At 35.2% G+C, this 13,690-nt stretch overlaps 1 protein-coding gene and 1 long non-coding RNA gene across 3 annotated transcripts in view; one reads left to right on the top strand and one right to left on the bottom strand.

Moving 5' to 3' along the window:
• Positions 1-251: 251 nt before the first annotated feature.
• Positions 252-3,929, bottom strand: LOC138693301 (uncharacterized). Its single transcript, XR_011330275.1, has 3 exons — positions 3,798-3,929; positions 3,375-3,564; positions 252-3,253 (listed from the first exon to the last, which is right to left on the bottom strand). It is a non-coding gene; the product is annotated as an uncharacterized lncRNA (long non-coding RNA).
• Positions 3,930-5,291: 1,362 nt separating this feature from the next.
• Positions 5,292-13,690, top strand: part of LOC138693300 (uncharacterized) — a 42,286-nt gene continuing 33,887 nt past the window's right edge. The window contains exons 1-2 of one of the 2 annotated variants that reach the window (XM_069817167.1): positions 5,292-6,137; positions 12,257-12,330. In XM_069817167.1, the coding sequence (XP_069673268.1) occupies positions 12,262-12,330 (69 nt within the window). In that variant the 5' untranslated portion in view covers positions 5,292-6,137; positions 12,257-12,261. Of the gene's footprint in view, positions 6,138-12,233; positions 12,331-13,690 lie in introns of both variants that reach the window. The other variant, XM_069817168.1, reaches the window with a different exon arrangement.

The raw sequence follows: 13,690 nt of genomic DNA, 5'->3' as shown, positions 1-13,690 counted from the left end.
AAGAAAGTAGAAATGAAGTGTTCAGTCCATGTAACAATCATAATAAGTTTAATAAAGCTACAGTGAAATGTACATTGATATAATAATCTACTAATTTACTCCTGTTATCTTCAGATTCATTCTAAGCCATTTACGTAAGACAAAATGTAATTTTTGATGCTTCATATGTTAGATGGACATATTGTGCTGTTGAGTCTAATTTTTGTTAATACCTGGCTTTCTAAAATACCGTAAGTTACTATACAGAAAGGTACATTTTTTACAGTACAGGGTGAAGGTCAACCATGACAAATATAGTTACGTAAGGTTGTTAGACAATAAAATATCATTATAGGCTGCAGTGTTTTCAAAGAGTATATTATTATTTTTATCATTATGTAGTTGCTACATGGCCTAATACTGGTAAATTACATTATATTTTCAAATATAGGCTATAAAATATTTTACATTTTTATATAGGCCTACAGTACAAAAAATATATACAGTCCTTTCATAATGCTAAATTACCTCAACCTTAATCATCAATTGTTTTATTAATAAATGTGCAAAAAAGTGTAGGCCACATTTTTATATAGGTTATGTAGTAGGCCTACCTTGTACATAGATGAACCATTATACGGCATAACACAGTACTAAGTTATATAGCTATATTTTATCATGTCTAAATTTACAGAAAAATGAGAAAAGTGTGCATTTGTTAGATAGGCTATAGCCAGTGCTTTTCTTCTTGAGAAAAAAGTGCTGGAATTCTGTGTAGGATTATAACAGACTGAGAGGTGATTATAATCCAGTGTTGTTTTTAACCTCCTTTTCGCCCAACTTTAATACTTTCAAGATCTAGGTGGAGTTCAAAGAAAAATTAATTATTAACACATTTCTCTAGTTCCGCTAGAAAAAAAGCACCGACTATAGGCTAGTATAAAGAGTACGCTACATACTTAACCAAGCACAGTGCTAATGCTGACATACTCAATCACCTTTGACCAATATTATTTTCTTGAAATAGGTTCTAATTCTTTCTCTTTCGTTAAAGTTTCTGCAAACATGATCTAAACGAACATGTATGTACTGTTCTGCCACAGCTCTTATTAACAGTAACTCATGATTGTCATTGCAAGAAAGGTTGTGATGTTCATTATTTATATTATAAAAAAAAATGTCGAAGAATTGTAATATTTGCAACACTATTTTCTGCTTTAATATGTTTCTCTAAAGTTAGGTTCATTACAAAATACCTATTAATTAATTTTTCAGTGCCTTTGCAGGTTGCAATAACTGGATCAGAAGGATAAGTTAATGCTCCTTTATCTTTGAAATTAATGAAGGTATGCAATAAATTATCCTTCAAACTCGTTATTGCATGTGAACAGTTTTCACACTTGATCTTCGAAATCAATTTAGTTACCACAAAACAAGCAATGTAAATGGTAACATGTTCTGTGTATTCTGACATATTTGTGTGGTAAGCATAGTAATGATCTTGTAATGCCTCATTAAAAACAGGTAGGTCAATTTCATTGTATATTGCATTGGAATCGTTTAGCATCTCCTCAGCAGGTTTTCTATTGGCAGAACAATGTTAAATTGGGATATGATCTAAAAGTATGCAGTTTCCTATTCCAAGGTCTCGAACTCAATATGGATTAAAATCTTCTTATAAGTTGCATTGAATTGTCTACAAGTGGGGTTGTCATTGTGTCCCCCAAGAACCTTATAGTACCAAAAAATAATTCAATGTGGTCCTGTCATAATTTATAGATTGGTATAAATTTCAATGCTGGGTTGGATTCATTAACATATTTTTCAAATATTGAAATAGCTGATTTTAAACCAGCTAGGATTCCGATAAACCCAGTTTTTCGAGAGGATTGCACAAGAAGAGTGCCATTTGCCAGTTTTAATGTTGTGATGTAAGTGAATATTCTGTCATAGAATTCTTGTATTGTTTCAATGTTGTTGTTGCAGAGTGCTTGCTGGAATTCTCTTTCTCTAAGTTTTCTGGTATTTAAAATGTCAAATGGATTATTCATTAGGATGATGCATTCAATTGTGACACAAGAGTCTTCAAATTCTTGCAGCTTTAAAACTTCTCTGCAGAAAGACAGTGCATCTGCTACTGATTGACTCAGTAATTGTATAGCTAGTTTTGTCCTCATTTTTTGTTTGAAGAAATTAATATGCTGCCTTTTTAACTTGTTACTTAAATGTAATCCTCCCTCCTCCAGAAGCTCATTGAGTTTCTTGAGATTTTCTCGTTTCTTCCATTATAAAATATCTTTAGTTCAACAAAGGAATTTCTAATCAATTTTATCATGTGAGACGGATCAGGGATGATGTACTGTATATGGATGCATTATTTAAAATAATTTATGTTTCTATATTATGAAAGTTTAAACATCCACCCAAGATCTGAGACATAGAAATGTTTGTAGGAGCATCATCAAAAGTGAGGTTAATTACTTTGACACCACAGTCTGAACGAATATTCAAACATTGCTTCACTAGTTCTGCTTTTTGTGAACTTGAAATTGAATTAATGAAAAAATAACCTACTAGGATTTTTCCAGATTCATTCACTGATACAATCATAAACAATAGAGCCTAAGATGCTTCTTCTATACCTCGATCATCAAAGGAGATTCCAAAATTAACTAGACCATGGTAATTACTCCCATCCCATTCGACGTGTCTTTTTATAGCCATTTCATCCATGACTAAAGAACATAGTACTGGCTTCTTAGAATTCTGTACTTTTAATTTCAGTATTTCTATGCTCTCTGTTGTAAACCCAGATTTGGCATTTATATTGCTGTACCATTTACCTAAAGTTTTCTCGTGAGGTAAACAATCTTCTAACACACTGCGTACATATCTGTAGGCCCTTGGGGAAATTTCCTTATACTTTCGGGATACTTTTTCGGTACTGGTTTGCTTGAATGTTTGTGAAATAACCTTTCAATGAGGTCCTGATTATTGCCAAAATTATTCAATATTACCGCACTGATTTCTCCCTGAAGAAAATTTTTCCTTTTCAATCCATTAATCATATCTTTTAAATTTGTGACTTTCTTCTTTAAACGCCGGTTCTTACGTTGTAAAATTCGGATGTTTTTAGTCTTTAAACGTTCAATAGATTTTGAATTGTTCTTCTAAGAGCAGTTTTTCTTGGTGTGTCAGAGTTTGATGGTAGTTCTGATGATGTTGAAATTATATAAGGAACTTCTTTTAAAGTCTCTGGATTATGATGCCAAACCTGAAAGAGAAGAGAAAAAAATAGACTAATTTATATATGAAATCTTATAGACTATAATTCAAATGCACTGTACTTCATTATTGTTAAATTCTAAATATATATAGGTGGATGATATGCTTACATATTTAAGTCTTTCCACATGCAATGTTGGAACTGCATTTGATTTCAGTCTAACATTAGAGCAGGAGGACCTGTCAAAACATTCTTCCACGAAATGTTTCGAACAAATAACGCTTCTTGCCATTGGCTGCCAATTTGGTTTATTTATAAATTTTAGCCACTCAATTTTACGACTTAAATCTTGCGGAAATCTGTAAAGAACGTAAGCTATAATGGTTAGGCCTACATACTATTATATGAATTCCATTCATTATACATAAATATAACAATATAATGCTTCGTGGAGGATTATGGGGCTTAAAAAGTGTAGTTTGACTTCATATCCGTCCCATCGCTTGCAAGCATTTCCCTTTGGATCGCCCCCTCCTTCTTTTTTATCCTCTCAGGTATACAGCCTCTCTATACTATTATAACTCGTTTTTACCTATAAATATTATAAAAAAGATATCGGTGTGACAAAATCAAGATAAAAATCACAGTCACAGTTGTCACAGATACTTGAAATTTCTTTTAAGCTCATCTCTACTGCTGTCTCGGCTTCAAAGTTCTAAAGTAATTCTGTTTCGGCTTCCTTGATCCTGAATTTGCAGTTATATAAATTGTAATTATTAGAAGGCCAAATTTCACGTGTCTGTCTATTTTGCTATATAGAGATGGGTCGGAGTCGTTCATTGATGCGAGCTAGCTCTTTGACTCCCGCTCCTTTTGAGGAGTCGTTCATTGAGAGTCGTTCAAAAGAGCGGAGCGGTACAGTGCCCTCCCTCTTTCTCAACCAGCTCGCTCCTAGTGATCACTCACCCCACGCTCCGACTCTTCTACGATAACTGCAGAGCGGGTTGTTAACTGTATGACATAGTACACATGCTTCTCAATAGATGCCATTGCAATAGACATTCGAATCGGTTTGCATCGGTCTGTGAATGCGGAGAAAAGCTTCTTGTACACATACAGTAAGGTAAGTTTCCATGTTATCCCAGAGGGAGAGAGCCCATTTACATTACTTACGCTATTTTACGAACCAGTAACAATCGTGAAGTATCGGTATGTAGTATAAACAGATCAATTAAAAACAGTTCTGAAAGTGTTGGTAAACAGGGACGTCGCTAGGGGGGTGCGAAAGGGTGCGCATGCACCCCATAAAAATCGGAGCACCCCTTTCCGCACTCCAAAGGGCAACTTATTAACAAAATACTAGGCATAAATTATTTTGAAAAACAAAAACAAACAAACAATTTCTTGGATGTGAAAAAACTGCGTCCCATAGTGTATCGTAATGGATTGAATAATAATAATAATAATAATAATAATAATAATAATAATAATAATAATAATAATAATAATAATAAACAGATGTATAGTATGCGCGCAAGTGCATGAAAGAACATTTTGAATTCTTTATGTACCACATTTTTACAGCTCGCACCCCATTTTTAAATCTCGCACCCCATCCGCACCTCCCTTGCTGTGATCCTGGCGACGTTACTGTTAGTAAAGTAGTATAAATAGCAATTATGAAAGTGTATATAAAAACGGCTAATGTACAAACATGATCTATTTAGCAATAAGGAGAACAGAAACATGACAATAGGCAACGTTTAAACGTGTCTGCATTGAAGTGTAATTTAAACATCATTGCGCATGACCACACTGACAGACGTGCTGCGTATCGTTGTGATCAGGGTTGTATACAGCTGTAAAGGAGCTGTGGAGCGCTGTGCTGTTGTGGAGGGAGCGGAGCGTTGAGAGTGAGCCATAAGCAAGAGAGCGAGGTGAAGTTGCCTTGCTCTCCCAAGAGTAGGGAGCGAAATGCAATGAACGACTCGCTCTTTTGTAAGGAGGGAGCGGAGAGCCGCTCCAGAGCGGGAGTCGTTCATTCGAAACGACTCGCTCATGAGCGGCCCATCACTACTGCTATATAGGTTCGTTCCAACAAGCGGTTCATGGATCAGTTCATGTACGGTTCCTGTACCATCTTATGCGCATGCGCTAGTTGAGCATCTGCTATGGGATTGAAACTGGACTGAACACTGTTGGAACGCTTTTGCGGATCGTTATGTACTAAATCCAGAGATGCTATAACTGTGATCATCTTTGCTAAGAACGGGATGCTTAATTATTATCGTTTCGCAGCTAATTCTAATTGCAGAAAATAGAATTTCGATCATTTTCTATAAAAAGATGACAAAAAATATGGAAGGCAAGAATTCCGCTAATTCAATGTCGTGTATTGGGGGACTCTCATCTAAAAATAGTTCTTTTTTAAATTATTAATGTATATACGTTATTTATTATACTTTTAATCAAAGCTGCATGTTGAAATTGTAATTAACTGTTTCAATACCCAAATAATTTCCATTCCCTTTCTTTTTGGCGATAATTTAAATTAAATCTCTAGTTTTATTATTCGTCTGTAGTGTCACTTTTCATCTTTAACCTCAATGATGTGAACAGTCGATCATGTCTTTCTTCAGTATCCAGGAGACGTTGGTGAGCTTATGCGCATGCGCGTCTCGCGTACTCTTCCGTACATGCCTCAATCCGCGGACTATTTCTGACCGTTCCGAACCCGTGTCAAAAGCTTGTTGGAACGCCCGACTGCACTACATGTTTCCGGTTCAGGACTGGTTCGGATTGTGTTGGAACGCTTTTTCTGTACTGCGCATGCTCACGATGGTTACGGACGGTTCCTGACTGTTGTTGGAACGAACCTAATATCTGTGGATTACTGGACGTGCCTAATGCTGCAGGCTGACGGCTAAAACAGGTATATCAATCCATATGTTCCCCATACAGGTAAGTATATTGTTACATTGTATTCGGTGGTTCTTGTATTCTATATAAGCGTAAGTTACATGATCTATTCTTCACAAACGGAGATTGGCGCAAACAACATGGAATTCTTCGAGTAAACAGCATCCACGTATTTTCCACATACATTTCAATCCATCTCTCCTTTGTGGTGTGCTTCTGCTTATAGTAGAGAAATTTATTTCATTCTCGGCTCTCGTATATGAGTCATTCCACGTCAAATCGCACAGCAACAAAACACGTCATTCTCGTAAATGGTCGAATTTTTTCTCATAAATTACAGGCATCAAATAAGGAGACCCGTATTGTTTTATTTTCACAATTATTAATTATTTGTGTAGTTATTACTATTTGAAATTACGCAATTTATACGCGCACTGTTACATAAACTGACTTCAAACTCTGTCTTCATATAATTGAGATTTACTGTTTGACGCATTTGAAAGACTGAATGCAACAGTTTTAATTTAGGCCTGTCACAAATAAGTTTAAAATTTGACATAATTTTTTAATCATTTCTTTTTCGAAGCAAAATTACTATATTAAATAGCCAAGTTAAAAATCTGAAAAATCAAACCTAACCTAACTTGTCACATAAATACACACCTGTGTTAACATTCCTCACAATTAGTATCATTTCGTTTTCATGTATTGCCGGCTCTACCAATTGTGTCGGTTTCCATCTAGTGGAGGTGGGTTGTACTAATACTACTAATTCGAAGAAACAATGGCGACTTTCATTATAATTACATTTTACATATTTCGTGATGTACTAAATGTGTTAATGTAGTAGTAAGCTTCTATATAATGTAATAATTTTTTAATAATAAGATTTTAAATGTGTTGTGGGTGTGATAAAAGTGTTGAAAATTGGTTTATAGCGCCACATTGGTCCTGACAAAAGTGTGCAATATTCATTCAGTGGCGGTGGATGCTCTAGATTGACCAAAATTGTTACAAATGTATGTGTGCAGATCCCACATTTCTAAATGCAGTAATTTACAGATAATACAACAGGGAACAAGTCTTTATATACATTAACACATTTAGTATATCACGAAACATGTAAAATGTAATTGTAATGAAATTCGCCATTACTTCTTCGAATTAGTAGTATTAGTACGATCCACTTCCACTAAATGGAAACCGACACGATTGGCAGAGCCGGCAATACATGAAAACGGAATAATATTAATTGTGAGGGATGTTAATACAGGTGTGTAGTATTATGTGACAGATTAGGTTAGGTTTAATTACGTGTTTATTATGCGACAGGTTAGATTAGGTTTGTAGTATTATGAAAAAGGTTAGGTTAGGTTTGATTAGGTGTGTATATTATTACTATGTTGGCAACTCTGAAACCCTCTGTTACATAAAGAAATATCGGTATTCGTTCACGCACGACGATTTTCGTATGTAAGTAAGGTAAGTATTTAGGGCGGTTTGGGTGGGCTTACAGCTCTCCCAGTGATCACATCAATTTCTACTACTCAATACATTAAATCCAAGGCATTTTCAATGTATTTTTTTATTTATTTATTAGTGGCTGGGACATAAGAAAGATTCACCACAATTTATTTTCCGGAGGCATGCACGCGCTTGCGATTCCCTGCTAATGAACTGCATGCGGCCGTAGGCTAGAAGGCTGCCTGCGAAAAGTTTTACGAAATCCCCCATTGCATATAATAACTGATGTCGCAATACTTCAAAACAAATGCATCCATTCATCAAATGATTAATACCTTAAGGAACAGTAAATATCTTATAAAAACTTATTCTATTATTGTCAGTTCAGCTCAGAGGTTGAGCCCTTCATAATGCTGTATGTTTATACTGTAATATATCCAAGTGTTTAACGATAGCAAGGCTGGGTAAGACAGTAAACAGATGGCATGAGACAAAATATAGGAGAGGAAAATAATCAGTCAGGGTTTGAATTTCATGGAGTGACGTGACTTCTATACATCATGAGTGACGGTAAAGATCGCGTAATATATAACAAGTGTTTAAATCCATTTGACCTTCCTAATCACGCTTTTAAAAAGAAAAGTACACTAAGACGCGTAAGTCGCGATTTATTGATAAAGCTCAATTTAAAGGAGTCTTTGAATGTGAGAATATGTGATTCATTCTGTAAAATATCTACGAACTTCTGGATAGGTCAGGTGAAATTATACGTGAAGCTGGTAGTTCTTGTGATATTAATAAACATGAATCAAATGTAAGTGCAGACAGAGAAAGTGATTATCCCAGTTCTTCTTCTAGCAGTTCTATGGATACAGCACTGGAAATCAGTAATATTGAGGAATTAAACAAGAGTTTGATGTCAATAGAAACTACAACAAAACGATACTCCCATGAAAAGTTTCAAAAGTAGAAGGCTCCCTAGCAAGTAAAGTTTTTCATATGGAAGATGCATTGTCATCCCTTCATAAGTCAGCCATATTTTATTTTTGATAGAATACAAAGAAAATGTACAACCTGAAAATTGCATAGTTATTGCAAACTTTTCTGAAAATTATTCATTTGTAATACAAGATTCAGTACAAGGTGTGCATTGGAACAAATGCCAAGCCACAATACATCCTTTCGTAGTATATTTCAAAGAATATACAGAAATTCGTCACAGAAGTATTGTCTTGTCAGAAAGCATGAAACATGACACCGATGACACCGATTTCTTTCACTTTTTTCAGTCTCAAGCAATCAATTTCTTAAAGTAAGAATTCAACGATATGAAAAAAATCAACTACTTTTCTGATGGATCAAGTTCACAATACAAAAACAAAAATAATTTTAAAAATAATTGCATACATGAAGACGATTATGAAATTAGCACTGAATGACACTTCTTTGCAACGTCGCATGGTAAAGGTCGATGTGATGGCACTGGAGGAGAGACTTGCCATGAGAGCCAGCCTATACAAGATCCTGTAACAACACCAAAAAAAAAAAAACTGTTTGATTGGTCACAAAAAACATTTCTAACGTATCATTTATATTTTATTTCTAAATTTAGCAGAAGAAATACTGAAATCAGAAGTAAACACTGAAATACTGAAACAATTGTCTTTAGAGACAATAATTAATATTAGGTACCCTCCACAAAACTGGCTTCATTTATACACCGACGGATCCTTGATCTCCAGAGAACAAGGTGCCGGTGCAGGTGTTACGTGCTGTCTCTTCTCCCTTTATAGATCTCTTGGATATGGAACAAGTTTTGATGGTGAAATCATTGCAATAAGTGAATGTCTCAGGAATCTTCTATGCCACATCAATAAATTTAGGAATGCAGTTATATTGTCAGACTCCAAAGCAGCTATTCTATCAATCGTCTCTAAACACACACCTTCATCTCAAACAGCAGACATAACTAAAATGCTCTCTCAATTAATATCACTCAATAAAAGAATTGTATTCCAATGGATACCATCCCATTGTGGAATCCTGGGAAACGAGAATGTGGATGCTTTAGCAAAGAAGGGCAGCACTGCTACTTACAGACCTGTTACTAAATCTACGTATTACTCCGTGAAGAGATTTATTAAATCTACATACTTAGACTTCAACAAACAAAATTTGATAACTCAATCCCAAGGGAAAAAATGGAACTCTATGCATCATAATCCACAGTTAATTCCCGATTTACCACGACAATCGTCTGTAGCTGCATTTAGATTGGCAACAGGCCATGATTGTTTGGCCAGACACCTGCATAGAATTGGAATATATCAGTCCCCTAACTGCCCATTGTGCAACTCCAACCAAGAAATGGATTCGGAACACCCCAAAATCTGTGCTTCTGTGGCTGGTCATTATAATATCTTTGAAAAATATTGGAGTGCAAGAGGTCAAATGACTTTATTGTCAAACGGCTGGCATTAGAAAACAACAACAACATATTTTGTCCATTGAATAAGTACAAAAACCTCACTAAAAATTTGCAAGCCAGATACCACAATCTAAAACCAATTACTGGTACATTAAGATTACATTCTTTCATTCCGTTGTCAAAAACTGAGGATTTAGTAAAACAATTTTCTTTCGAGAAAGAAGGTAGACAAATGAAAATTTGAAGTGTAGTGTGAATGAAAAGAAACGTTTAGAAAGTATAATGTACAAATATTTGAAGATATCATAATAAGTAAATTAGCAGTGTTTCCTAGAGTGACTTGATCTGTACGGGGTGTAATGTTGCAATGTTCACTCGATCATCCAGAGCCGATAAACCTTCCAGCGCGCTTCAACACTTCCCACCCACTGCTGCTGCACTGACCGCTACACATTGTTTTGTAAGTAATTTTTATTACGGCTATTTCACATTGATATCTAACTTTTAAAAATTGAATCATAAAAAAATATTTGTAATAATTATATTAAAATTAGTTAGTAAATATTTAACAAAAGACAGTACTTGAAGCTTTTAAATTCATTTTTCAAAAAATTTTTAACATCAATATCCTCAGAAATGTGACGCTTTAAATGTTGCATTGTTCGACATTTTTAACGAATTTTAACATGCAATATTTTAAAAACATGTGGACTTAGGAGGAAATAAAAATAGACTTGTTGGTTTATTAGACACATAGAGTTTGAAAATATATATATATATATATATATACGCAATCAGAAATATAAATGTCAAGATTTGTATAATTATGTTCGATTTGATGTGGAATGACTCATATGCAACTTGGACAACAGGACTACTTATTTACATTTGGAACTTGTATGCTATGCTCGCTATTGTTTTGCATTATCGTTTAATTGCTTTTATAATAATAACAGAAAGTTGCACTCGAGAGAGCATTAAGTTACATACTGACCATTTACTTAAGTGTTTTGATCTTTTGCGCATTCATTCATTGACTTTGATGTTTGGTGCAATTTTCCACGTGGTAACGTTCACATTTTTTATTACATAGCTCACAGACACACGGATTCTTGCATAACATAATATGTCTGTGGTTAATATTTTTTCTGACAACTTCAGTCTTCAATTTTTCGGCTTTGTAAATACTGCAACAGCCCTAGAATCAATATGCTCACCCGTGCTCATTTATGAGTGTTTACTAGGAAGATATGGAATTATTATTCCACCTACTAGTACAATAAGTACTAGCACAGCCTAGTATATACAGTTACGAAGCTCAATACATAGTAAATATGCATCCATAGATAGTTGCCAACACTAGGATCGGTACTATCGCCTCATTACAGACAATGCGAAATAGTACCTGCACAGTCTATTGTTCCTAGTACCCTCATAAACTCAAGCTTCGTGACTGTATATGCTAGACTGTGGTACTAGGGTCGTTCCGAAACTAATGCGTCTTTTTTTGTGTTGACCTATGAAGTCTGAGCCGAATGTTTGTGGCGTTGTAATAAAGTTTGAACCTACACACTACACAAAGAGGTGTGTTATTGAATTCCTCAAAGACCATACATTGGCGGTGGGTAGTATGTTTCAGTATTGGCGAAAATAACTATTTTGGGATAGGCGGAGTGTGATTCTTTTGGATGTTGTGAAGCCGGGAGAAGCTGTCGATTCAGAATGCTACAAGAAGATGCTGGCTGAACTAAAATCCCGAATTTCCCAAGTCTGGCCAGAGACGAACACAACCATTCGCTTGCTAGGTCCCACAACAAGCACGACAACCAAGCACGTTGCAAAATTTGACTGGAGTGTCCTACCACATCCACCATATAGTCTAGATTTAGCGTCTGTAGACTTCCATCCCTTTGGGTCTATGGAGGTGCACTACGTGGACAAGGATGCTGTCATCGCAGCTGTAAAAAGTGGCTTGCCTCTGCTGGTTCAGATTTTTATGGGCACAGTATACAGGCTCTTCTTCATTGTTGACAAAAATGCATAAAGAATGGTGGTGACTGTGTGGGAAAATATCTGTATATAGCTGAAATTTTGCCCTATTTAACTGTGTTATTATGCTCTTTGTATGTGTTGTAGTATCCATGAAAATAAATAGGAATTACTTTCGGAGCGACCCTTGTATATCCAAATGGCTGACACATTCCATGTCAATTTAAGTTCATTCTTTTTTTCTTTTTCAGTCTTGATGGACGTGATCAAGATGGAACGTGAGATCGACCCTTTGGCAATAGAAGAGGAGAAAACTTTATCTGAGGTAGCCTATGGATATATTGAGAGTATGTTATTTACAGTTTATTTTCTAATTGCGTCGTTTATAACAATATAGCTTATTGTGTGGCGGAAAAAGCATCCTATAATAGAAAGTGTGAAATATTAATTAATATATTTGTTTTACTTTAAATAATGCAGACTTTTGGTTGTGATTCTTAATGTCTTCAGGAAGACTATTGAACATTTTTATCGCCATGTAACGTACCCTCTTTGATAGCATGATAAATTTGATGATGGCGTAAGAAAATCATTCTTCATGTGGGGATTTATACTGTGTGTGGCTGAATTAGTTGGAATATTTTTATTACAGAAGAGGAAATTTATTAAAGAGTATATGTACTGATTTGTTAAGGTCAGAATCTCTAATTAAAAAAATGGACGGCGATATGCATCAACTAGCTATGTGACATTCTGTTTCGAGAAAAACGCGTTAGAAGATTTTGAAACTTTTAAATCCTGGAGGCATGTATTCATTCTTGCGGACTTGGTAACCGCACATATAATAGTGTTTCATGTACTGATCCTACGTAGCGAGCCTCAGCCGGAGTGTGATCTATGCCATGTTCCACTGACCGTGGAACATTTTTTATTACAGTGTCGAAAATACGACCGTGCCCGTCGGCAGTATGGAATTTGGCTGACTCTATGTGACGCTCTTGGAAGTGATTTTAATTGTACAAGTGCAGTTCTGAGATTTTTATCGAATACAGGACTTAACAGGGTGATGTAGTTTTTAATGCCCCATTTTACCTATCCTCCAGACTCTTTACATCCAGAGGTTACATATTTTAGTATACGATTTTAAGAAATTTGACATTTGAACCTTTTACATCCGGGCATTTTATAAATGTGCCAGATAATTTATCTCTGGTGGCATTTGTCTTATTGTTTTGTTGTTTCTTTTTAAATACTACTTAGGGTCTGAGAACTTCTCACTTTTATGGTTGTTATACTTCACCTTGTTGAAACTGCATTTGTTTACCTCTTTTTAACCGTGACAACGCTTTTTAGTTCTTTTAAGCATTCTGGTTATTGTATTGTGTTTGTGTTTAGTGAAAGATTTTAGATAAGGGCGCAAATAGCCATAGTAGCTGACGCGCCCTTTTTAAACCCCACTAAGTAACTCATGTAGTGGCTCATACTATGTGCATAAAAGTGAGTTATATGTACTATTATAGACGATATTCCAATATTACACTTAGTCGAAATAGAAACAATCACATTATAGTTATGCATCAATTGGTTAAGCACCAAGATACGGCACTTACATTGTTGATGCATATTACAGTGGCATATTTTGATACCCATCAGTCATTTAAAAGTGGAGAAAGGGCGTGTATATG

The sequence above is a fragment of the Periplaneta americana genome, chromosome 17 (assembly GCF_040183065.1).
Source record: "Periplaneta americana isolate PAMFEO1 chromosome 17, P.americana_PAMFEO1_priV1, whole genome shotgun sequence".
NCBI classification, from domain to species: domain Eukaryota; kingdom Metazoa; phylum Arthropoda; class Insecta; order Blattodea; family Blattidae; genus Periplaneta; species Periplaneta americana.
This window is presented reverse-complemented; position numbering and strand designations above follow the sequence as displayed.